At 41.8% G+C, this 24,499-nt stretch overlaps 2 protein-coding genes and 1 pseudogene across 2 annotated transcripts; all 3 read left to right on the forward strand.

Moving 5' to 3' along the window:
- The first annotated feature begins 900 nt into the window (after positions 1-900).
- LOC146969871 (tripartite motif-containing protein 16-like) lies at positions 901-8,519 on the forward strand. Its single transcript, XM_085805409.1, has 2 exons — positions 901-1,242; positions 6,246-8,519. The coding sequence occupies exon 2, from the start codon at positions 6,404-6,406 to the stop codon at positions 8,066-8,068; it is 1,665 nt and encodes a 554-aa protein (XP_085661535.1). The 5' UTR covers positions 901-1,242; positions 6,246-6,403; the 3' UTR covers positions 8,069-8,519.
- A 2,799-nt stretch (positions 8,520-11,318) lies between these two features.
- On the forward strand, positions 11,319-13,095 carry LOC146969872 (tripartite motif-containing protein 16-like). The gene has a single exon (XM_085805414.1). It carries the CDS (start codon positions 11,431-11,433, stop codon positions 13,093-13,095), a length of 1,665 nt encoding a protein of 554 aa, XP_085661540.1. The 5' UTR covers positions 11,319-11,430.
- A 1,472-nt stretch (positions 13,096-14,567) lies between these two features.
- LOC146969873 (tripartite motif-containing protein 16-like) lies at positions 14,568-23,767 on the forward strand (annotated as a pseudogene).
- Positions 23,768-24,499: the final 732 nt, after the last annotated feature.

Raw genomic sequence — 24,499 nt, forward strand, 5'->3', positions numbered from 1 at the left:
TTGAGGTGGAGCTGGAGCCGTGGAGGAGATCACTGCTCATGATGGTGTTTCTTTACCTAAACTCACATTTCTCTCTGAAAATAGAAACTTCTCTAAACTCTAAAAATTTGTTGGATATTTGTGTTGATGTGTTTGTGTGTTGAAATAGAAACTTCTCTGAGATCTAAATATTTGTGTTGATGTGTTGTTGTTTATCTTACACTACATGGGCTATTGGGATATTTTCTTGTAAATAATCTAGAATTGCATTTACAGTGATGTGTTTGTCAGATCAAATGTTGTTGTTTAAATCCATCCATAAATTAGGCCTCTGAGATTTATGATAATTACCAATTAATGGGAGATGTTCATTACTTTTCCTTTGAATATCTGAGATTCATGTTAAAAATGTGTGAATGATGTGAATGTAACTGAAGTGAATAAACGATTCTCCATATATAGTATCAGAATCAATGAGTAATATTTTACTTGTGCATACTTTTGAAGGTATTCTTTAGGCACGAGGATACCGGATCTTTGACATTTTGTCAGAGAACAAGGATTACACAGATGAGAGATGATGGAAAAAATGAGAATTAAGATTATGCAGAGCAAGTTTTACGCTAAGATCTAAAACTTTCCTCAATTTCCTATTCAGGGTGTAAAGTTTAAAGTTTAATTATTACCTATCAATGTTATCAGTATTTCTTTCTGTGTTGCAGCTTTCTGTGCTTTCTCACACACACACACACACACACACACTGGCTGATACTGTGGAATTTCATTTTGGATTTCAGTTTATTTTGATAATTATGCATCATTATTATGTAGTGGAGGGTGACGTGTATTTTGTTTGTTTGCATAATTGGCTTCATGATTTTTTTTTTTCCTGAATGTAACTTTTTACCTTCCGTACGTCTGTGGTGCGTGTGACATGATGTTGGCAGGGATCGGGTGTTTTTCTTACCGCAATGTCACCTGGGAAGTGTAGTTTTCCATTCTCAGCCTAAACGTATGTCACCACTGGATGCTGTTTTTTCCCCCTATTAATTATCAAAACAGTATTATTTAATTGTATCGATCTTTTCTGCCAACATTATAGAAAGTATCATTTTTACCTGGGTGCCGTCCTCTTGATCGGAGAGTAAAACACTGCCCAGCTCGACTCCCTCAGCCTTCTCATCTGGACCCGTTCTCCCGCACAGAGCTCCTGCTGGGCTGCTTCGTTTGTCTCATGAACGTAAATAAACACCAGAACAGCCGGTAAGTACTTACACGCTCTCTACGGTGTCTTTTAATAATTGTTGACTGAGATATTCCTCCGTCTGTCGCAGAGGGGGGAAAAAATGTCGTGAAATAATTATAAACATGAACTCAACTGCCAGTTACGTAGCTAACGGCTAGCTAGCTTGAACGGCTGGCACTAGCTAAACTTAAGGTAACGTTAGATAAAGTTACACGTCTTTTAACTGCGATATAGTAACTCACCCTCCAGGAACTGTATTTGGGACTTGAAAAAAAAAAAACTCTTCCCAGTGTAAATCCTGTTGACATCCCAACACTTGTGAAATTTGTTGATTTTTTTCGTATTTAACCGAGGCAAAAAGTTGTTCAGCCAGCTAGAGAACTAACGGTTAGAACGGCCGTTAGGTTTAAATAGTTCAGCAGCCTCAGCGCGAGGAGGGAATCTGACTCAAATGGCGGGAAGTGAACGGTCTGTAGAGCCTGTAGGAAGACGTAGAAAGATGGCAGCATCACTACACATCGTTCAGACAGGTTCAGATGGGACATTTATCAGCTCTGTGAGTTACTGGAGTTTTTTAAGGCCCAAAGACAGACACTGACTTCTATTTAGTACAATCTAACAGCTCTGGGAATGAGTAGTTAAAGCAGAAGTAAGTGATATATTTGTGTTAATATAAGTCTTAAATAGTTATATCTTCCGACAGCAATCACTTACATAGAGTGTTTGGACTGAAACACGGGTCTGTCAGTCACTCTGCTCTGCTCTGAGCCGAAGAGAAAACATTTATCGTATCCTACAGTTTTTATCCAATGAGGAGAGAGAACGGCATGCAGGGCTGTGTGTGCAGCCAAGGGACGCCGTGAATGTGGCGACGTAGGGACGAGGACTGTTATGGTGCGTTCAAGGAAACTCGTATTTTTCCGACCGTGAAGTGGTACCAGTTCGATCTGGTACGAGTTCACCGGTCGGAAGTTACGAGTGGCCGTTATAGTGACTTTCACCGGTAAAACAGGTCGGAAAAACAGGAGTGGGTTGCCTGAAACACTACAAAGTCGTAAATTGTGACTTGAAGCTGTAATTTACGATTTCAAAAGCCTGCCTGGAACGCAGCATTAGCGAAAACGACCGGACCACTTACTTCTGCTTTAAAGGTGTACAGAAATGGCCGTTTGTCCTGTTTGTCGCGCCGAGTTGTCCCGAGCTGCAACACGAGTTTACCCGAGTAAGGAAAACGAATTTGATTGGTCGTTATCGAGCGGACGGGATATTCAAAGCTTGGGGCGAGACCAAGCTCCGTGTGTGTGTGCGTGTCTCAGACGTTTGAATGACGGATGACGGTTCCAATATCAGTGGCTGATGAATCGTGTACAGGCTGACGTATAATCCGTGCGCCTGCATTATCCAATGCGAAAAAAAAAATACACACTTTCATCCCGGATTTACTCAAAAATAGAATTTTGCACAAAGTTTGCCCTACATCGTCTGATAGATGAGTTATCACATTAATTTTATGATCCAGAGTGGGCTCAAATTCAGTTTTCTTTTCTGTACACCTTTAAGCCACACAACAGACCCCCAAGAGACTGATCTGTGCCACAAAGACCATAATTCACTGGCCCATGTTTTCCAATGATGAAATAAAGCTACAATTTACGGTGAAAAAATTAGAAGTAGAGAACATCCTTGGACAGACCACTGAACAACCTCTGCTGAATACTGTTATTTTATGATAAACTAGGTATTGCTGAAATAATCACATTCAACTGACATACCGTATGATGACAATACGTCATATGTCAAGTGAGGATTTGCTCCTTGTATAGGTAATTGAAAATGTGATGTCTTTGGCTCTGGAAATTACCTTTTTTTTGGTGTAGTATTATTATACAAAAGTCAACATTATAATGATATTACTGTATAATGCCCAGTAATTACAATAGTTTTATTAAATCCCATTCAGATTCAGAGGTGATTATAAGAACCTTGAAAACATACAAAAGATCAGAAAATGAGTTGATGACAAATGAGAAATGAGGAGGACTGTAAATAAAAGGTTCAACACAAATTATCAAACTGCTCCTCCTACTGGAACAAAGTAGGATCACCTTTGTAGTGTTGCACCGATACCATTTTTTGGCCCCCGATACCGATTCCGATACCCGGCTGTGCAGTATCGGCCGATACCGATACTGTACCGATGCCACACAGTTTGAAAAAAAATATATATATAAGAGCTTTTTTTCTTCTAATAGCCTACTATAATCCAGTAGAACTTTTTTATTGCCTATCTGGTAAAAATGTTTAAGTAACACGTTATTTAACCGAGGGTCCATTGTACGGTAACCCATTTTTACATTTAGGAATAAAAACACCCTAAACATTTTTCCTCTGACTTGACCAACACAATAGATTTGATACATGAAATGGTCTTTCCTGCCACTACACTATGATGACTACTGTATTTAACTACATAAATCACAGTAGCATAAACTGATTGGTTGAACGCAGCCTGATGTAAACATTAATAAACTCAGTAACATAGGCGTCATTTACGCTGGGGACGCTGGGGACATGTCCCCACCACTTTTTGTCAAGCACAATTTTGTCCCCACCACAAAATTAACTTAACATTATCCTAAGGAAGAATGACGAAAAAACGTTGATAAACTATGACAGAATAGGCAGCCGAAACAGTCTGCACGGCGCAGAGCTTCTGCCGGAGCCGACTGGCAACAATGTAGCTTCAATTAAAGAGTTCTCAGCCCGGAGCGGCGCGCTGCGCGCGTCCTCGCGGCCGCTTGGCTGGTTACACAAGGAGCTGCTTCTCTCCGCGCCGGTAAAACATCAACCACTCGTCTGTACTCGGTTTTCCACACACACAGGTCTATCTCTAGCTCTGTATGTATGGATGTGTGTGTGTGTGTGTGTCTCGTGTGCAGACGCAACTGACAAATATTTATAGACGGACAAGCAACAACTTCATTACCGGTAATCATCATTTTATTTTGAAAATTGACCGGATTCTCTCGCCTTTTCTGTGCCCGACTTCCTGTCTGGTCCGATCCGTCTATCCAGCTTGACAACGGCGCTCACGGCTCGCGTGAAAAATAGAACAGACGCCAAACTGAAGGGTTGCCTCCACGCGGGGTCGATTGTACCGGATGAGACAGCACCCGGCTTAATGTTTGGGTGCAAAGTCACTGTTAACGAAATCAACATCTAATCTGTCCCTTCAAAATAAAGTTTGTAACGTGTCTGTTTGCTGACAGTGACAGTTCCTCATCACTAAACCTCAGCCATCATCCGATCCTTCCTCACTCACGTCGTGACGACAGGACAATTCTGTGTTTTTCCTCTCTATAACCGTCTGGTTTCAGTTTTTGCCGGTTGGCAGTCATCTGGTGCACCCGCTGTTTCTCTGCTTCTCACTCACTCTCGATGCGCATAGGCCTAGATGTTATAAAAAAATAAAAAGGAAAAAACACAGATGCGCAAATTGAAATGACCTACTGTAGTGTAGTCTAACAATTCAATGACCACAGCTGATCACCAGCTTGTCATGCTACCTGTCACGTCTCTAAACACAACTACGGGCTTCTTCTTCTTTTTTTTTTTTTGCTGCGGTCCGGCGGAGAATTTTAAAAAAAAAGAAAATGCTCGTGAGTCCAGCCGCATCGGGCCCAGGGTTCAGGCTTAAAACACTGGTCGGACCTGGTCAGGTCTTTGCTCATTTATTTCCTCAAACTTGGAGCCAGACCCGGTCCTATAGGAGACCAGAGTCTGGTTGAGAACGGTAGTCTATGACGGTCTGGGAAACGGCGTCAGCCAGGTGCGGTGCGGCGGCGTCGGGGGGGGGGGGTGCGCATATGGTCATTGTCCCCACCACTTTCCAAAGTAAACTGACGCCCTTGCTCAGTAACCAATCACACAGCTCCATGTTGTCCCTGTGTGATGTTCAGGGACAGGTCTGAAGACAGAGCTGAGTTGAGCTGAGAGTTGAAGTCCTATAATAATGAGATGAGATGAGATGAGAGACACCTGTGACAGTGACAGGTCTACTCTGTAGCTTCGTCTTCACCACATGTCAGCTGATCAGCTGCAGCAGAGGAAACTCCGCTGCTCTCAGCTGCAGCGCGACGAGCGCTTTTTTTTTTTTTTTTAAATTAAGCTCCGGTAGCGACCGGAGCCGACATAACGTAGCGGGATCTCTATTTACATGTGTGCGCAGCAGCGCAGCGCACTGAGCAGCACACTGAGCACACAAGGGAGAGAGGAGGTGAAAAGAGACAATGCTGTTACCTGTTGTATACTGGCCTCAGGCTGTACCATCGCTAACACACAGACCAGTGTGTAACGAGTCAAAAAGCCGCCATCACTGAGCTGCCTGAGGAGTTTTAATGCAGCCTGAACGCAGCTCAAACCGACCCGGTAACTTCAGCACGGCGACCAAGCTTTGATAAAAACAGCGGATCCACGCTGGTTTATCCTCCCGTATACTGCAGCTCAGTGACAGCGGCTTTTTGACTACACACGGGTCTCTGTGTTTAGCGATGGTTCAGGCAGAGGCCAGTATACAACAGGTAACAGTGTTGTTGTCTCTTCTCACCTCCTCTCTCCCCTGTGTGCTCAGTGCGCTGCTCAGTGCGGTGCTCACACATTTAAATAGAGATCCCGTTACTTTATGTCGGCTTTGCTTGTTTACATTTCACAAAAAACTCCTTGAAAAGGATTGATTAACTGCAATTAATTTAATTGTTTACATCCTTACTTGGCTTGGCATGCACTGAACACGTGTGATCACACAGCAGTGAGTGTCGGGCGAGAGAAGACACAAGGCGCAGCGTTCATATTAGTTATCAGTAAATGGCATCGGTGCCTCATTTGTTTTACTCGTCGATACCGATGCCAGCATTTTAGTGCGGTATCGGGTCCCCTACCGATACCCACCTTTGTCTTCTTCCTGCTTCAACACTCATCAAGCTCCACCCTGATCATGTGTTTCCTTGTTCCTCCCCTTCAGATCTACAGTTTGAAGATGGGTGGAACCAACATGTGGTGAAGAGGAGGAGCTGACAGGCCCCGTTCACTGGAGAGACACATGTTGTTGAGATCAGAGCTCAGACTAGTTTGACTTTTGAGCAACAGAAACTCAGACAGTCGTCGCCTGTGAGAGGTGAAATGGCGCAGAAAGGAGTTCATCTGGACCAGGAGACCTTCTCTTGTTCCATCTGTCTGGATCTACTGAAGGATCCAGTGGCTATTCCCTGTGGACACAGCTACTGCTTCAACTGTATTAAAACCCAATGGGATGAAGAGGATGGGAAGAAAATCTACAGCTGCCCTCAGTGTAGGAAGAACTTCACACCAAGACCTGACCTGGTGAAAAACACCATGTTAGCAGCTTTAGTGGTGGAGCTGAAGAAGACTGGACTCCAAGCTGCTCCTGCTGATCACTGCTATGCTGGACCTGAAGATGTGGCCTGTGATGTCTGCACTGGGAGAAAACTCAAAGCGGTCAAGTCCTGTTTGACCTGTGTAATCTCTTATTGTGAGAAACACCTGAAGCTTCATTATGAATCCCTGGCTTTTGAAAAACACAAGCTGGTGGAGCCCTCCAAGAAGCTCCAGGAGAACATCTGCTCTCGTCATGATGAGGTGATGAAGATGTTCTGCCGCACTGATCAACAGTGTATCTGTTATCTCTGCTCTGTGGATGAACATAAAGGCCACTACACAGTCTCAGCTGCAGCAGAAAGGACTGAGAGGCAGAGAGAGCTGGAGCTGAGTCGACAAAAAATCCAGCAGAGAATCCAGGACACAGAGAAAGATGTGAAGGTGCTTCAACAGGAGGTGGAGGCCATCAATGGCTCTGCTGATAAAGCAGTGGAAGACAGTGAGAAGATCTTCGCTCAGCTGATCCGTCTCATGGAGAAAAGAAGCTCTGAGCTGAAGCAGCAGATCAGATCCCAGCAGGAAACTCAAGTGAGTGGAGTCAAAGAGCTTCAGAAGAAGCTGGAGCAGGAGATCACTGAGCTGAAGAGGAAAGACGCTGAGCTGAAGCTGCTGTCACACACAGAGGATCACACCCAGTTTCTACACAACTACCCCTCACTGTCAGCACTCAGTCCATCTACACACTCATTCAGCATCAATATCCGTCCTCTCAGACACTTTGAGGATGTGACAGCAGCTGTGTCAGAGCTCAGAGATAAACTACAGGACCTTCTGAGAGACACATTGACAAACATCTCACTGACAGAGACTCAAGTGGATGTTTTACTGTCACCACCAGAGCCCAGGACCAGAGCTGACTTCTTAAGATATTCACAGGAAATCACACTGGATCCAAACACAGCAAACACACGTCTGTTATTATCTGAGGGAAACAGAAAAGTAACATATATGGGTAAAGATCAGTCTTATTCTAGTCACCCAGACAGATTCACTACATGGTATCAGGTCCTGAGTAGAGAGAGTCTGACTGGACGTTGTTACTGGGAGGTGGAGTGGAGAGGAGGAGGAGTTCTTGTATCAGTCACATACGAGAATATCAGAAGAGCAGGGGGAGAAAGTTGGTTTGGACGAAATGACAAATCTTGGGCGTTAGATTGTTTCAACAACAGTTTCACATTTAGGTTCAACAACATCGAGACTCCAGTCTCAGGTCCTCAGTCCTCCAGAGTAGGAGTGTACCTGGATCACAGAGCAGGTATTCTGTCCTTCTACAGCGTCTCTGAAACCATGACTCTCCTCCACAGAGTCCAGACCACATTAACTCAGCCTCTACATGCTGGAGTTGGGCTTGGTGTTGGATCCACAGCAGAGTTTTATAAACTCAAATAGACAAAGATCATTGAAGGAGCAGTTGGTTAAGATCTGTATTTTAGTTCATCACTTTCTTTAGTCTCCATGTTTGTTGCTAAAAGCTCATTGCTGTTGTGTCTCTGCACTGCACAGAGATCACCTGTCAATCAAACATTGTGGGCGGGACTTTGACCTCTTGTCATTTCTTGTTGTGTTGATGTTTGAGTTTGTTGAGGTGGAGCTGGAGCCGTGGAGGAGATCACTGCTCATGATGATGTTTCTTTACCTAAACTCACATTTCATTTCTCCACATGAAAATAGAAACTTCTCTGAACTCTAAATGTTTGTTGGATGTTTGTGTTGATGTTATGTATTTGTGTTTAATTGTTTATCATTGACTACATGGGCTATTTGGTCTTTTTGTATTCTTCTGCTCTCCCTATGTAAAGAAAGAAGTCTAGATTACATTTACATGGATGTCAGATCAAATCTTGTTTTGGTCATATTCACTCAGGTCTTTGAGATTTAGTCAAAGTGTAAATATCATGATAAAAATTAATGAGGAGAAGGTTGATTATTTTTTGAGATTCGGGTAAAACAAAGTGATTGTGTGGATTAAGTGAATCTGTTAATTAAATCACTGAGTCATTTAAGAGACTTTATTGGACAATATGTGAACATACTGAGGATCCATATCATCAATAAAACTGAATGAATCAAACACTTTCTTGTCTTCCATCTTTCCCACGTGCCCTGAATGCAGCATCAGTGTAACAGGCTGTGACTCCTGTGAACAAACTGACTCAGTGTGATGTTACATATATTTAAATTTGTCTCCACTGATGTTGTTTTAAGTTTCCAGAGGATGAGTGAAGTTTTTCCTCGTCTTCCTGCAGTGACCATCACAGCAGGTGAACAACTGAAATCTGAAAACTGATGCTCAACACAAGAGGGCGCCGTCCTCCTGCTGACCAGGGAGGTAGCGGAGGTTAAGGCCCAATCCCATTTCTCTTTTTTACCCCTACCCCTTCCCCTACCCCTTGCCCCTCGCCCCTTGAAACGGAGCTACAAGGGGTAGGGGTAGAAAGTCAACCCCTCCGAATTGGGACACCCCTTCAACAGTCACATACGTCATCACGTAGTCTCACTGGCTTTTTTACGTAAGCTGATGCGGCGAGCTTTTGCCAGAAATCAAATAGCCGTGTACCATATAACTTAATAAAATAAGATAAAACTTAATGCAGACTGATCGGTTCATTGTAAAACATTTATTTACTGATGTAAATGTGGTGATTTCTGTACGTGCAGAGCCCAGAGGCAGCTGCCTGCTCCTCTGTCTGATACATGAAGCTTCACTTTTCATCCAAATAATGCTACTGCCACAACCACAATTGTCAGATTTCATCAATTAGACCAACATTTAAATGCTAAAAAGAATTTAACATGCTGGTGGTAAACCTCTAAAAACCCGCGGATAAGTTAATTAACGACCGCCTTCTCTCCCGGCGGGACCGGGACGAGGACGTAATTTGGCCGGCGGAGCAGCTCTGCAGGCCGGCTGCTGCCTCTGTGAGGAGCCGCTCCTCCTGGAGCTTCACTTCTCCGAAAAATCGTCGGAGCAAACTTCTAACCCGCCGTCATTTGGGTAAACTAACCGCACATTTGGGACCTAAACAGTTACTTTCTCGCAAGAAAAAATATTAAAACTTAAGAAAGTGACGTAATAACAGCGCTACAGCAAGAAATAAAACAGCTTTTCGTTTTACAGCCACCGCTGCCGGCTGCCGCAAGATGCATTATGGGAAACTTTTCATACCCCTCCGTTTGGAGTGTGCCTCTGAAAAATCTCCGTTTGGAGGGGTATGTAGCCCTACCACTTCCCCCTACCCCTCTGTCCTAACGGGGATTGGGACACCCCTACCCCTACACGTGAACGCGCAAAACGGAGGGGTAGGGGTAAGTGGTAGGGCCAAGGGGTGAAATGGGATTGGGCCTAAAGCTCCTCAACTCACTGTGTCTGAAGGTTTTATTGAAGATGATGATTTTAGGCTGATTAGGTTCATACTACAAGGGCCTGATGTCATTCATCCTGGTTAGTGATGTGAAGCTGCTCTAAGTCATTAGAAATTCTTCTATTTACATTTACTTATTTTATCTATCAGAAAATGTTTGTAGGAAAATGATGAATTTATGTAAACTCCTCAAAAATTTTTGGAAATATTATTTCCGTAATTTATTTCTACCCTTTAATAATAGCAATTGGTGTTGTACTTTATATCGTTGGAAAGCCTGATTGGCCACCTTTACAACAAAGTACAACTTATAAGGATTGTGCATCGGTGGAATGAGCAACACGGGTAACGTGTGAGTAGTGCCAAAAAAAAATGTGCCAACATCCCCTGCAATATTCTCCTGTTGGTATTCACTCTGGTTTTGAGTTTTGTTTGGTGGATTGGATGATTGCACTTCCACATTTATAAGGAAAAAACAATACATATTGTCCATTTTTACACTTAATTCATTTGACACTGTCAGGAACCCAGTAGTGTGTGGAAGATCCATACACAGCCACAAGAGCTTAGCACCTCCTCCTCGTGCTGGTCACCGGCCTGGTCACATGTTACTGTCAGATGTGTCGAGGAAGGTTGAGGTTCCCAGGCTCAGCCTTCAGAAGAAAACGTAATGTAATCTTAAGATATCATAACCTTTAAGTGTGTTTTGCTTACTGACAGGATAAGATAGTCATCTGTGATTTATCATTGATTTAATGGTGAAGAACGGAGTGAGAATTGTATCCTGTAATTTTTGCCAGCTTAAGATATTATAACCTTAAAATGTGTTTTGCTTGATGTTAAAGACAGAGGCATCTGTGATTTATCATGGTATCTCATGTTAAAAGCAGACTGAGTAGCCCGGAACCTCAGGGAGGGGGTGTCAAGGAAAGTTGAGGGTCCCGGGCTCAGCCTTCAGAGGGAATATCATTTTTGCTATCTTATGATATTATGATCAGAAAAAGTATTTTTGCTTAATATGACTAGAGTTTAAGACAAGGAAAGATGGTTTTATGTGATTTGCAATTGTATCTAATGGTAAGATCAGGATGAGAAAGTGATGTGTTTTCCGCTGTATTGCGATTTGTGGTGAAATGATTGCTGTAGCCTGTTAAAAAGGGAAGTAGGAGAGGCAGGACAAGGTTAATGAATGAGGAACCCGATCATGTGTTTCCTTTTTTCTTCCCCTTCAGATCTACAGTTTGAAGATGGTGGAACCAACATGTGGTGAAGAGGAGGAGCTGACAGTCCCCGTTCACTGCAGAGACACATGTTGTTTAGATCAGAGCTCAAACAAGTTTCACTTCTGAGCAACAGAAACTCAGACAGTCGTCGTCTGTGAGAGGTGAAATGGCGCAGAAAGGAGTTCATCTGGACCAGGAGACCTTCTCTTGTTCCATCTGTCTGGATCCACTGAAGGATCCAGTGGCTATTCCCTGTGGACACAGCTACTGCTTCAACTGTATTAAAACCCACTGGGATGGAGAGGATGGAAAGAAAATCTACAGCTGTCCTCAGTGTAGGAAGAACTTCACACCAAGACCTGACCTGGTGAAAAACACCATGTTAGCAGCTTTAGTGGAGGAGCTGAAGAAGACTGGACTCCAAGCTGCTCCTGCTGATCACTGCTATGCTGGACCTGAAGATGTGGCCTGTGATGTCTGCACTGGGAGAAAACTCAAAGCTGTCAAGTCCTGTTTGACGTGTCCGGCCTCCTACTGTGAGAAACACCTGCAGCCTCATTATGAAGCAGCTCCGTTAAAGAAACACAAGCTGGTGGAGCCCTCCAAGAAGCTCCAGGAGAACATCTGCTCTCGTCATGATGAGGTGATGAAGATGTTCTGCCGCACTGATCAGCAGTGTATCTGTTATCTCTGCTCTGTGGATGAACATAAAGGCCACGACACAGTCTCAGCTGCAACAGAAAGGACTGAGAGGCAGAGAGAGCTGGAGCTGAGTCGACAAAACATCCAGCAGAGAATCCAGGACACAGAGAAAGATGTGAAGCTGCTTCAACAGGAGGTGGAGGCCATCAATGGCTCTGCTGATAAAGCAGTGGAGGACAATGAGAAGATCTTCACTCAGCTGATCCGTCTCATGGAGAAAAGAAGCTCTGAGCTGAAGCAGCAGATCAGATCCCAGCAGGAAACTCAAGTGAGTGGAGTCAAAAAGCTTCAGAAGAAGCTGGAGCAGGAGATCACTGAGCTGAAGAGGAAAGACGCTGAGCTGAAGCTGCTGTCACACACAGAGGATCACACCCAGTTTCTACACAACTACCCCTCACTGTCAGCACTCAGTCCATCTACACACTCATCCAGCATCAAAATCCGTCCTCTCAGACACTTTGAGGATGTGACAGCAGCTGTGTCAGAGCTCAGAGATAAACTACAGGACCTTCTGAGGGACACAAGGACAAACATCTCACTGACAGTGACTGAAGTGGATGTTTTACTGTCACCACCAGAGCCCAGGACCAGAGCTGACTTCTTAAGATATTCACAGGAAATCACACTGGATCGAAACACAGCACACAGACAACTGTTATTATCTGAGGGAAACAGAAAAGTAACATTAATGAATAAAGATCAGTCTTATTCTTGTCACCCAGACAGATTCACTTCATATGTTCAGGTCCTGAGTAGAGAGAGTCTGACTGGACGTTGTTACTGGGAGGTGGAGAGGAGAGGAGGAGGAGTTCTTGTAGCAGTCGCATACAAGAATATCAGAAGAGCAGGGGGAGAAAGTTGGTTTGGACGTAATGACAAATCTTGGGCATTAGATTGTTTCAACAACAATTTCACATTTAGGTTCAACAACATCAAGACTCCAGTCTCAGGCCCTCAGTCCTCCAGAGTAGGAGTGTACCTGGATCACAGAGCAGGTATTCTGTCCTTCTACAGCGTCTCTGAAACCATGACTATCCTCCACAGAGTCCAGACCACATTCACTCAGCCTCTACATGCTGGAGTTGGGCTTGGTGTTGGATCCACAGCAGAGTTTTATAAACTCAAATAGTCAAAGATCATTGAAAGTGCAGTTAGTTAAAATCTTTATTGTAGTTCATCACTTTCTCTAGTCTCCATGTTTGTTGCTAAAAGCTCATTGCTGTTGTGTCTCTGCACTGCACAGAGATCACCTGTCAATCAAACATTGTGGGCGGGACTTTGACCTCTTGTCATTTCTTGTTGTGTTGATGTTTGAGTTTGTTGAGGTGGAGCTGGAGCCGTGGAGGAGATCACTGCTCATGATGATGTTTCTTTACCTAAACTCACATTTCTCCACATGGAAATAGAAACTTCTCTGAGCTCTAAATGTTTGTCGCATATTTGTGTTGACGTTTTTGTGTTTAATTGATTATCATTGACTTGGTGTTTTTGTTCTCCTTTGTGTAAAGAAATAAGTCTAGATTACATTTACATGGATGTCAGATCAAGTCTTGTTTTGATCAAATTCACTCAGGTCTTTCAGATTCAATCAAACTGTAAATATCATGGTAAAAATTAATGAGGAGAAGGTTGATTATTTTTTGAGATTCAGGTGAAACAGTGATTGTGTGGATAAAGTGAATCTGTTACTGAACTCACTGAGGCATTTAAGAGACTTTACTGATCAATGTGTGAACGAATGGAAACTTCATATCATCAGTAAAACTGAATCAATCAATCAAACACTTTCTTGTCTTCCATCTTTCCCACGTGCCCTGAATGCAGCATCAGTGTAACAGGCTGTGACTCAGTGTGATGTTACATATATTTAAATGTGTCTCCACTGATGTTGTTTTAAGTTTCCAGAGGCTGAGTGAAGTTTTCCCTCGTCTTCCTGCAGTGACCATCACAGCAGGTGAACAACTGAAATCTGAAAACTGATGCTCAACACAAGAGGGCGCCGTCCTCCTGCTGACCAGGGAGGTAGTGGAGGTTAAAGCTCCTCAACTCACTGTGTCTGAAGGTTTTAGTGAAGATGATGATTTTAGGCTGATTAGGTTTATACCAAAAGGGCCTGACGTCATTCATCCTGGTTATTGATGTGAAGCTGCTGTAAGTCATTAGAAATTCTTCTTTAAAGTTTAATTATAGAAAATATTGTTGTTATTTTAATTATCAGAAAATGTTCATAGGAAAATGATGAATTTATGTAGTTTGTGTTTGATTAATGTGACTATACCCGACTCTTATTATAAAGCAACTGATCGCGTATGGGTGACATTTTTGATAGTGATCTGCATTGATGTTCATTTGTTCCATTGATTTAAACTGGCTTCACTGTAGTGTGTTGAGATGTTTTTAACAACACCTGTTTCATTCTTGGTGCTTGTGTCTATGTATAAATGCACTGACACTAATCAATAAAACTTTTATATTTGCAGTTATGATCCTGTTGGGTCATTTGGAGTATCAAATATTAAAATACAACTTTTACTCAAAAAAATGAGAAATAAAGATGCGTTGTCAAACTTGTAAACACACAGTATCAAACTGCTCCTCCTCTTGGAACAAAGTCAAACCTTATCACCTCCCTCTTCTTCCTGCTCTCAAACACAGTGAGCTCCACCCTGATCATGTGTTTCCTTGTTCCCTCCCCTTCAGATCTACAGTTTGAAGATGGGTGGAACCAACATGTGGTGAGGAGGAGGAGCTGACAGGCCCCGTTCACTGCAGAGACACATGTTGTTTAGATCAGAGCCCAAACTAGTTTCACTTCTGAGCAACAGAAACTCAGACTGTCGTCGTCTGTGAGAGGTGAAATGGCACAGAAAGGAGTTCATCTGGACCAGGAGACCTTCTCTTGTTCCATCTGTCTGGATCTACTGAAGGATCCAGTGGCTATTCCCTGTGGACACAGCTACTGCTTCAACTGTATTAAAACCCACTGGGATGGAGAGGATGGGAAGAAAATCTACAGCTGTCCTCAGTGTAGGAAGAACTTCACACCAAGACCTGACCTAATGAAAAACACCATGTTAGCAGCTTTAGTGGAGCCCAGAGGAAAAATTTACTGCTCAAAGCTTGCTCTTCTGTAGCTCCGGAGACAAATTTGAGATTCTCATCTCAGCCTCATTTTAGTTTCTATTTTGACTCAAATGTTTCTCATATGTTTCTCCTAAAATTCACTAGGAGCAATAGGTGAGACAGAGTAATTAGAGGGAGTCATACTTGAGACTTAAGGGAGATACCTTGCTAATCTCAAGTCAGTGTTTTTAATGGCTCCTTTATTTCTCCTTGGAGAAGAAAATGAGCAATACTGGAGCTACAATGGAGCAATACTGGAGCTATACTGGAGCTACAATGGAGCAATACTGGAGCTACAATGGAGCAATATGGCACACACACACACACACCTTACAAATACTGCAGCAACTAAACATTCTGAAGCACATACACATATACATATACATATATATATATACCCACCAACGGCCAGGCTTTATAATTCTATAGCAAATGAGCTGACAGACAAATTGATTTCCCTTTTGCAATGAGTAATCTTTATTCAAAGTATAGTATTGTGAGTATTTCAAGTAGCTGTAACAACATTAATACAGGCAGCATTTGTATACAGGGGCTTTTTTTGAACATGGTTGTTTCAACAAATGTCTATCAGTATGCCACATCCCATACTTTACAGTGTTGTGGCCCTGATGCTGTGTTTCAAGTAGCTGTAATAATGACATAACTTTACAGTGCACATTGCACAACATTTTACAACTTTAAAGGGATAGTTCACCCAAAATTGAAATTGTGCACTGTAAAGTTATGTTATTATTACAGCTACTTGAAACACAGCATCAGGGCCACAACACTGTAAAGTATTGGATGTGGCATACTGATAGACATTTGTTGAAACAACCATGTTCAAAAAAAGCCCCTGTATACAAATGCTGCATGAGGGCCTTAAAGATTGAAATTTCAGAGTCCTCCGTGGCTTTTCTGAGTTACAGGGGGTCTCAGAATAGCAGTGCATGTCCATATGACGGTTGCAAATGGATACCAACTGTCTTCGTAACAAAAAGACAAATCAAAAAACACCCAAATACCTCCATGCTGCTCGTATGTAATGTCCGTCTTATATTGAAGCCCCGAAATGCGAAATTGTCCCGAAAAAAATTAAACAAGTCTATATTTCAAGCTCGTTTTGTAGCGGAAGCTTCTCGAAGCTCCTCTTCCCTGGAAAGAGGACAGACCCTGATTTGTCCAAATTTGACAAACAGGGAAGAGGAGCTTCGAGACGCTTCCGCTACAAAACGAGCTTGAAATATAGACTTGTTTAATTTTTTTCGGGACAATTTCGCATTTCGGGGCTTCAATATAAGACGGACATTACATACGAGCAGCATGGAGGTATTTGGATGTTCTTTGGTGTGTCTTTTTGTTACGAAGACAGTTGGTATCCCTTTTTCAACTGTTATATGGACATGCACTGCTACGCCGAGACCCCCTGTAACTCAGAGAAGCCACGGAGGACTCTGAAACTTCTCCCAGCCCTTAGTCCACATGAGGGGGAGTAGATAATGAGTGAATTTTCAATCTTGGGTGAACTATCACTTTAAGGCCCTCAGGCAGCATTTGTATACAGGGGCTTTTTTTGAACATGGTTGTTTCAACAAATGTCTATCAGTATGCCACATCCAATACTTTACAGTGTTGTGGCCCTGATGCTGTGTTTCAAGTAGCTGTAATAATGACATAACTTTACAGTGCACATTGAACAACATTTAAAAGGGCCTTTTTTTTTTAACATGGATATTTCAACAATGTCTATCAGTATGCCACATCCCATACTTTACAGTGTTGTGGCCCTGATGCTGTGTTTCAAGTAGCTGTAATCATGACATAACTTTACAGTGCACATTGCACAACATTGCACAGCATTTAAAACATTTAAAAGGGCCTTTTTTTGAACATGGACATTTCAACGAAGGTTGCAATGCTTTACAGTGCTGTGGCCCTGATGCGGCATTTGTTTATGAAGGCTTTTTTGACCTTACTTTTCCCCACCGGTGTCCATCCATCCAGGGTACTACAGCGCATGATGTAAGCTGCAAGAAGAAAAAAAACAGAGAAAAGAAAGCACAAATTACAAATGGCATAATGTAACAGCAGTTACAATGACAGTATTGAGAGTTTTTTTTAATCCAGATGTCACATAATTCACATTGAAATATCTCTATGGTTCACACGAGGAAATTCAGCAAAACTGTGAGGTCACTGAAACAATCAAAACATTAAATGTAGCTATGTGATACATGGGGTTCAAACACTTCAGAAATTATGCCAAATTTGGCCAGATATTGTGATGAATGTGAGAAGGGTCAGAAAAAAGAGGGGAAACCAAACTAGAAATTAAAAGTAGAATTACAACAAATTCATTTTTGAAAATAATTTGTGCTTCTTTATGTTATGTATTTTTACTGATGGATTTCCACAACCTTTCCATATTTCCATAAATTGTTAACAATGAGCAATGTACTTACTTAGAATCCCATTGACTTTGAACTTATCCAGGACTGTCTTCCCATCTGGCACCTTCCCGTGCTTCCCAAAGGCCACAGCATTTCGGCACTCCTCTGCAGTAAAAAACTCAAAAATACAAAAAGTCCTGAAAATGAACAGAGTAAATATAGGAGATTTTGAGTAAACCAGTACAGGCTAAAAATCAATCTTAAACATGCTACTATATCTTATTGGTCTCAATTCTAATCCTCTTAGACTTAGAAGTGATACAAATTAATCTCTTCACATTAGCCTTCAACTAGCATTAAAGCAGATATCAGTGGAATGTTTTTGTTAATATAAGTCCTAAATAGTCCTATTTTCCGTCAGCAATCACTTACATGAAGTATTTCAGCCTAAACACGAGTCTCTCCGTCACTCTGCTCTGCTGTAACCCGAGGAGAAAATTTTCCTTGTGGGATACAAGTGTTATCCAATGAGGGGAGAGAACGGCATGAAGGGCTGTGTGTGCAGCCAAGGGATGCGCGTGAATGTGGTGACGTAGCACGAGGACCAATTGATGCCTGACAAGGGCGGGGGCTGCTAACTCATGGTGCGTTCAAGGAAACTCGTACTTTGTGTTTTTCCTTCCTGTGAAGTCATACCAGTTCAATCTGGTACGAGTTCACGGGTCGGAAGTTACGAGTGGCCGTTATAGGGAACTTTCACAGACAACAGGACGGTAAAAACACGAGCTACGGGTTACCTGGAACGCTACCAAGTCGTAGTTGTGACTTGAAGCTGTAACTTACGGTTTCAAAAGCCTGCCTTGAACACAGCATTAGCCGAAACGGCCGTGCCACTGATATCTGCTTTAACTTTATTCTTTTTGCATTTGCTTCACACTTCTTCACTCATGCGACACTTTACAATAACAATGTATTTGATTTGAATCATGCACTCTGTATTCTATCTTTTCACTTTGTTTTTATTCTATTTAATTATTTAATGATTACTGTATGCATTTTATTATCAACGAGATCAACAAGATTCCCGCGAGTCTATGCATGCGTTTATTATTACTAATTTCTCCAAGATGTCCGCCTCCTCCAGGTAAACAAACACCTGGTTGCATGTTTGTATAACTATTTGCTGTTGTCTGTGGAATAAAAAGGGTGGTGTGTGAGTTGCAAATAGCTAAACGGCGGTAGAACGCACTACCTCCATTTTCTGCTGCTGCTAGGAGGTGGGGACAGAGAGATCTGCTAGATAACAGGAGACATTGAGAGAAAAATCTGCACATTCATTATTCTAGAGGTAAAATATTTGGAAAATATGGCCTATGGTTGTTTTTGCCTGGAATTGTCCTTTAAGCTTTATTGTCTTTCATGCAGACACTGTGATATATGCAACTGCACCCTCTCATTCATTCGTGGTCTCGTACTGCCATCTAGTGGTGCAAATAAATCGCTACGCGACATGACAGCGGGTGATAACGGGAACACCTTTCCTCAGGCAGACACGCCTGTAAGTCCGCCAACATAAATTGTAGATAAAAGCCAGATAGCAGCTGCTAAAACCTTAGTCACGGTGCAGCAAGAAGTAACTACCATCAAGCTAGACGAAGAACCGACGTCAGGACACCGCTGCTCAGGTTAGGCTGTAACAACTTAAGATCGTACTATTTGTTTACATTGTGTTGTGTGTGTGTGTTATTTTAATAACCTAGCTTTCTTTGTACCAAAATCTAAATTTACAGGTGTGATTATCACACCCGTGCTGATATACAGTACAACAGCACTCCCTCTCGTGTGATATTGCTTAATTATACAATTATTGTTCAGCTTCCTAGTAGATTCCTTTCGCCTCCCAAGGACATAGCTTCAGGAAGGTGATGCCCTGAGGTTTTGTTTAACCCTATATGATTAATCAATAACTTGATAATACGATAATTTATGAATAGTGACCATAACTGGTCATGAATCATTACCCTCCATATACCCTACATTGTCAATACATTTTAAAGAATTAAATTCTATAATCTACAATAAAGCGGCAACGGAGTTTCTGTAGGTATCAACAATTAGAGACCTATTTGCACTTTCATGCCTATCCTGGAAAAAAGTTGCTACTTTTTCTGATGAGAATTTTATTTTATTTAAATAAAAAATGTTTAAATCAATTTCCCAGCCCCAAATGTAGTGATAATTTGACCAATAGAGTTGTAAAATTCTGTCACTAAAATGCATACAGTTTCAAGTGGGGGTTACTCTCACCTTTGACATTTCTTTTTAAAAAATCCTGTAAATCAATGTTTGCAGCTGAAGTTTTCCAATATATAGATAATAATAATCCAAGTGATAAGAGACCAGAGACTGTCCAAGATTTTGGTTTTTATAGTGTCCATAGTAAGTTAGAAATGACAATCATGCCAAAAATTAGCTAAGCCATGTAGTGAAATGAATTACCATCTGAGTCATCTTTGGGTGAGCCGGGGTCTGGTTCATAAAAACACATCTTCTTCGGTGGGTTTCGCGCTCTTTTGGGCATCTCTTTCTTGGTATTTCCTGCTGGGCCATCCATTCTGTTAAATACATAAAAATACAATATTTTAATTATTTAAAAAGGTGGTTCAATGTCTTATTTTAGTTACTAGTTTTATCATGTCATTATATCTCATAATTTGGTACAGCAACTTGTTGAAACATTTGGATACAGAGATGTGTTACTGTAACCATATCAGACAACTCAGGAACTGAAAAACATGGTCTTTAAGAGGATATATCCTCTTAAATTTCAACACATCAACAATTTTGTCCACAGCAAGCACTTTGAATATACATGAGGCTCCAATGCAAATATCTTAATTGCCAAAAATGCCATAGGCTACATCATGTTAAGATTTGATCACCAAATCAAACTTGCTGTCTTGTTTGCTAATTATATAATAAAATATGATTAACCACCCACAGAATTCTGAAGAATTAATTATGAACACATGAATACGTATATAAAATTATGTTTAAGTCATCATGAAACAATAAGCAGTATGATCTGCTCTGAGACGCTGGAGGTGTGTGCTGGAGATGCTGAACTCTGTCCAGCTGCCTGCAGAACTCCCTTTTAAACATCCACCATTACAACAAGCCTTGTTTAGAGCAGTCTTGATAAACAACATGGATAATACTGGAAAAAATAACATTCATTAGCCACTTCAATCTAATTTGGCACATATTTTGTAGGTAAATGTGGACTCCTTTCTAAATGACCAGCTAGCAGGCAATCCATCACAATCGTCGTCTGTTAATTTGACGATTTTTTCAGTTCAGTAGCCTATTATTTTACTCACTTCATTGTTTGTGAAAAAAAATCCCGAAGAGCATATTCTTTACATAAAGATATTACCACAATAAATTAACCAGTTAACGTTAGCTAACAGTTAATCATAATAAGTTCATGGCCACGTGTGGTCCGGGCCTCACTAGCTAAGTTAGCTTCACTATTAGCCGCATGTGCCGACCAGTTTCTTCGAAAACCACCTCAACCAACATAAACTCTTGCCACCTAAATGTTTGCAAAGTTTTACCCAAATTACGCTTTACAAAGATATCGCTTACCTTCTTTTACGTCCCGTAACGGTTCCTTCTGCCTCCATCTCTCTTTTTTTCCCTTCTGCCTCCCGCACATGGCTCCCGCACTCGCGCACTCCAACCGTTAACGTAAGGCTTCACGTCAGTCAGACTTAGTGCCAATCAATGACCAATCATGATGCAGCAATTGTGACTGATGGCGCTCTCTCCCAATGAAATGTTGACGTTAGGGCTGCATCTACTGGGTTCAAAGTTCACATTGGACTTCATTGGACTTTGTTGAAATAGTAACTTTATTGCTCTCAAATGAACAATAAATGACTGTTGTTTTTATTTTACGTTTTATGTGGTTCATGAAAAAAACCTGAATGATGTGCATTGGAATACTTACAATTATTCATAGAAAATGTAATTAATATAAAAGCAGAAGGTCTTTGCAAACTACAATCATAAATGTTCAATCAATTCATTCTGAGTACAGTTAGGCTATACATAATTAAAAATAAAAAAAATCATGTGGATTACAATAAAGTCAACATGATTAAAAACAACCAAAACATTGATCTCAGTCTGAGAAATCAATGAGTGCTTTTGGAGAGCTCTTCATTTGTTCTGTCTGAGCTTAGTATGAGATGGATAAACTGAAGCTAGAATGAGAATAGATTGAGTTTATAGAGAGAGCTCTCTGATTTCTCTGCATGATATCACAAAGAGACATAACATTTGAGAAACTCTGAGAATTATATTAGAGCTTGTTGAGATCTCTTCTGAAACTTAAAAGGAGACTAAATTGAGATTTAGTGCATCTTATTGCTCTGGAGAAAAAGATGAGACACAGGAGAAACAACCCTTAGTCTCAGTTTGCTGTCACACAGATCTCATAGTTGTCTAGGAGAAGTAAATGAAACATTTTTGAGATCTCTTTTTGAATTTTCTTTTCCTCTGGGAGGAGCTGAAGAAGACTGGACTCCAAGCTGCTCCTGCTGATCACTGCTATGCTGGACCTGAAGATGTGGCCTGTGATGTCTGCACTGGGAGGAAACTCAAAGCTGTCAAGTCCTGTTTGACATGTGTGATCTCTTATTGTGAAAAACATCTGAAGCTTCATTATGAATCCCTGGCTTTTGAAAAACACAAGCTGGTGGAGCCCTCCAAGAAGCTCCAGGAGAACATCTGCTCTCGTCATGATGAGGTGATGAAGATGTTCTGCCGCACTGATCAGCAATGTATCTGTTATCTCTGCTCTGTGGATGAACATAAAGGCCACGACACAGTCTCAGCTGCAGCAGAAAGGACTGAGAGGCAGAGAGAACTGGAGCTGAGTCGGCAAAAAATCCAGCAGAGAATCCAGGACACAGAGAAAGATGTCAAGGTGCTTCAACAGGAGGTGGAGGCCATCAATGGCTCTGCTGATAAAGCAGTGGAGGACAGTGAGAAGATCTTCACTCAGCTGATCCGTCTCATGGAGAAAAGAAGCTCTGAGCTGAAGCAGCAGATCAGATCCCAGCAGGAAACTCAAGTGAGTGGAGTCAAAGAGCTTCAGAAGAAGCTGGAGCAGGAGATCACTGAGCTGAAGAGGAAAGACGCTGAGCTGAAGCTGCTGTCACACACAGAGGATCACACCCAGTTTCTACACAACTACCCCTCACTGTCAGCACTCAGTCCATCTACACACTCATCCAGCATCAATATCCGTCCTCTCAGACACTTTGAGGATGTGACAGCAGCTGTGTCAGAGCTCAGAGATCAACTACAGGACCTTCTGAGAGACACATGGACAAACATCTCACTGACAGAGACTGAAGTGGATGTTTTACTGTCACCACCAGAGCCCAGGACCAGAGCTGACTTCTTAAGATATTCACAGGAAATCACAATGGATCCAAACACAGCACACATAGAACTGTTATTATCTGAGGGAAACAGAAAAGTATCACGAGTTCAACCACAGTCGTATTCTGATCACCCAGACAGATTCACTACATGGTATCAGGTCCTGAGTAGAGAGAGTCTGACTGGACGTTGTTACTGGGAGGTGGAGAGGAGGAAGAGTTGATGTAGCAGTCACATACAAGAATATCAGCAGAGCAGGGTATGAAAGTTGGTTTGGATACAGTGACAAATCTTGGACGTTCGTTTGCTCCAACAACAGTTTCACATTTTGGTTCAACAGCATCAAGACTCCAGTCTCAGGTCCTCAGTCCTCCAGAGTAGGAGTGTACCTGGATCACAGAGCAGGTATTCTGTCCTTCTACAGCGTCTCTGAAACCATGACTCTCCTCCACAGAGTCCAGACCACATTCACTCAGCCTCTACATGCTGGATTTTGGGTTGGTGTTGGATCCACAGCAGAGTTGTGTGAACTCAAATAGACAAAGATCATTGAAGGTGCAGTTGGTTAAAATCTGTATTGTAGTTCATCACTTTCTTTAGTCTCCATGTTTGTTGCTAAAAGCTCATTGCTGTTGTGTCTCTGCACTGCACAGAGATCACCTGTCAATCAAACATTGTGGGCGGGACTTTGACCTCTTGTCATTTCTTGTTGTGTTGATGTTTGAGTTTGTTGAGGTGGAGCTGGAGCCGTGGAGGAGATCACTGCTCATGATGATGTTTCTTTACCTAAACTCACATTTCTCCACATGAAAATAGATACTTCTCTGAGCTCTAAATGTTTCTTGGATATTTGTGTTGATGTGTTTGTGTTTAATTGTTTATCTTTGACTACATGGGCTATTTGATCTTTTTCTTCTCATTGTGAAAGAAATCTTGCTATTGTTCAAATCCACTCACATATAAGGTCTTTGAGATTTAATCAAACTGTAAATGTCATGATAAAAATAAATGTATATATGGTTTAATATTTTTTGAGATTCAGGTGAAACAGTGATTGTGTGGATGAAGCGGATCTGTTAATAAAATCACTGAGACATGTAAGAGACTTTACTGATCAATGTGTGAACAAATGGAAGCTTCATATCATCAATAAAACTGAATGAATCAATCAAACACTTTCTTGTCTTCCATCTTTCCCACGTGCCCTGAATGCAGCATCAGTGTAACAGGCTGTGACTCCTGTGAACAAACTGACTCAGTGTGATGTTACATATATTTAAATGTGTCTCCACTGATGTTGTTTTAAGTTTCCAGAGGCTGAGTGAAGTTTTTCCTCGTCTTCCTGCAGTGACCATCACAGCAGGTGAACAACTGAAATCTGAAAACTGATGCTCAACACAAGAGGGCGCCGTCCTCCTGCTGACCAGGGAGGTAGTGGAGGTTAAAGCTCCTCAACTCACTGTGTCTGAAGGTTTTAGTGAAGATGATGATTTTAGGCTGATTAGGTTTATACTAAAAGGGCCTGACGTCATTCATCCTGGTTAGTGATGTGAAGCTGCTGTAAGT

Source organism: Trachurus japonicus, chromosome 17 (genome assembly GCF_045865225.1).
Source record: "Trachurus japonicus isolate A0001 chromosome 17, Traja_1.0".
Taxonomy (NCBI): domain Eukaryota; kingdom Metazoa; phylum Chordata; class Actinopteri; order Carangiformes; family Carangidae; genus Trachurus; species Trachurus japonicus.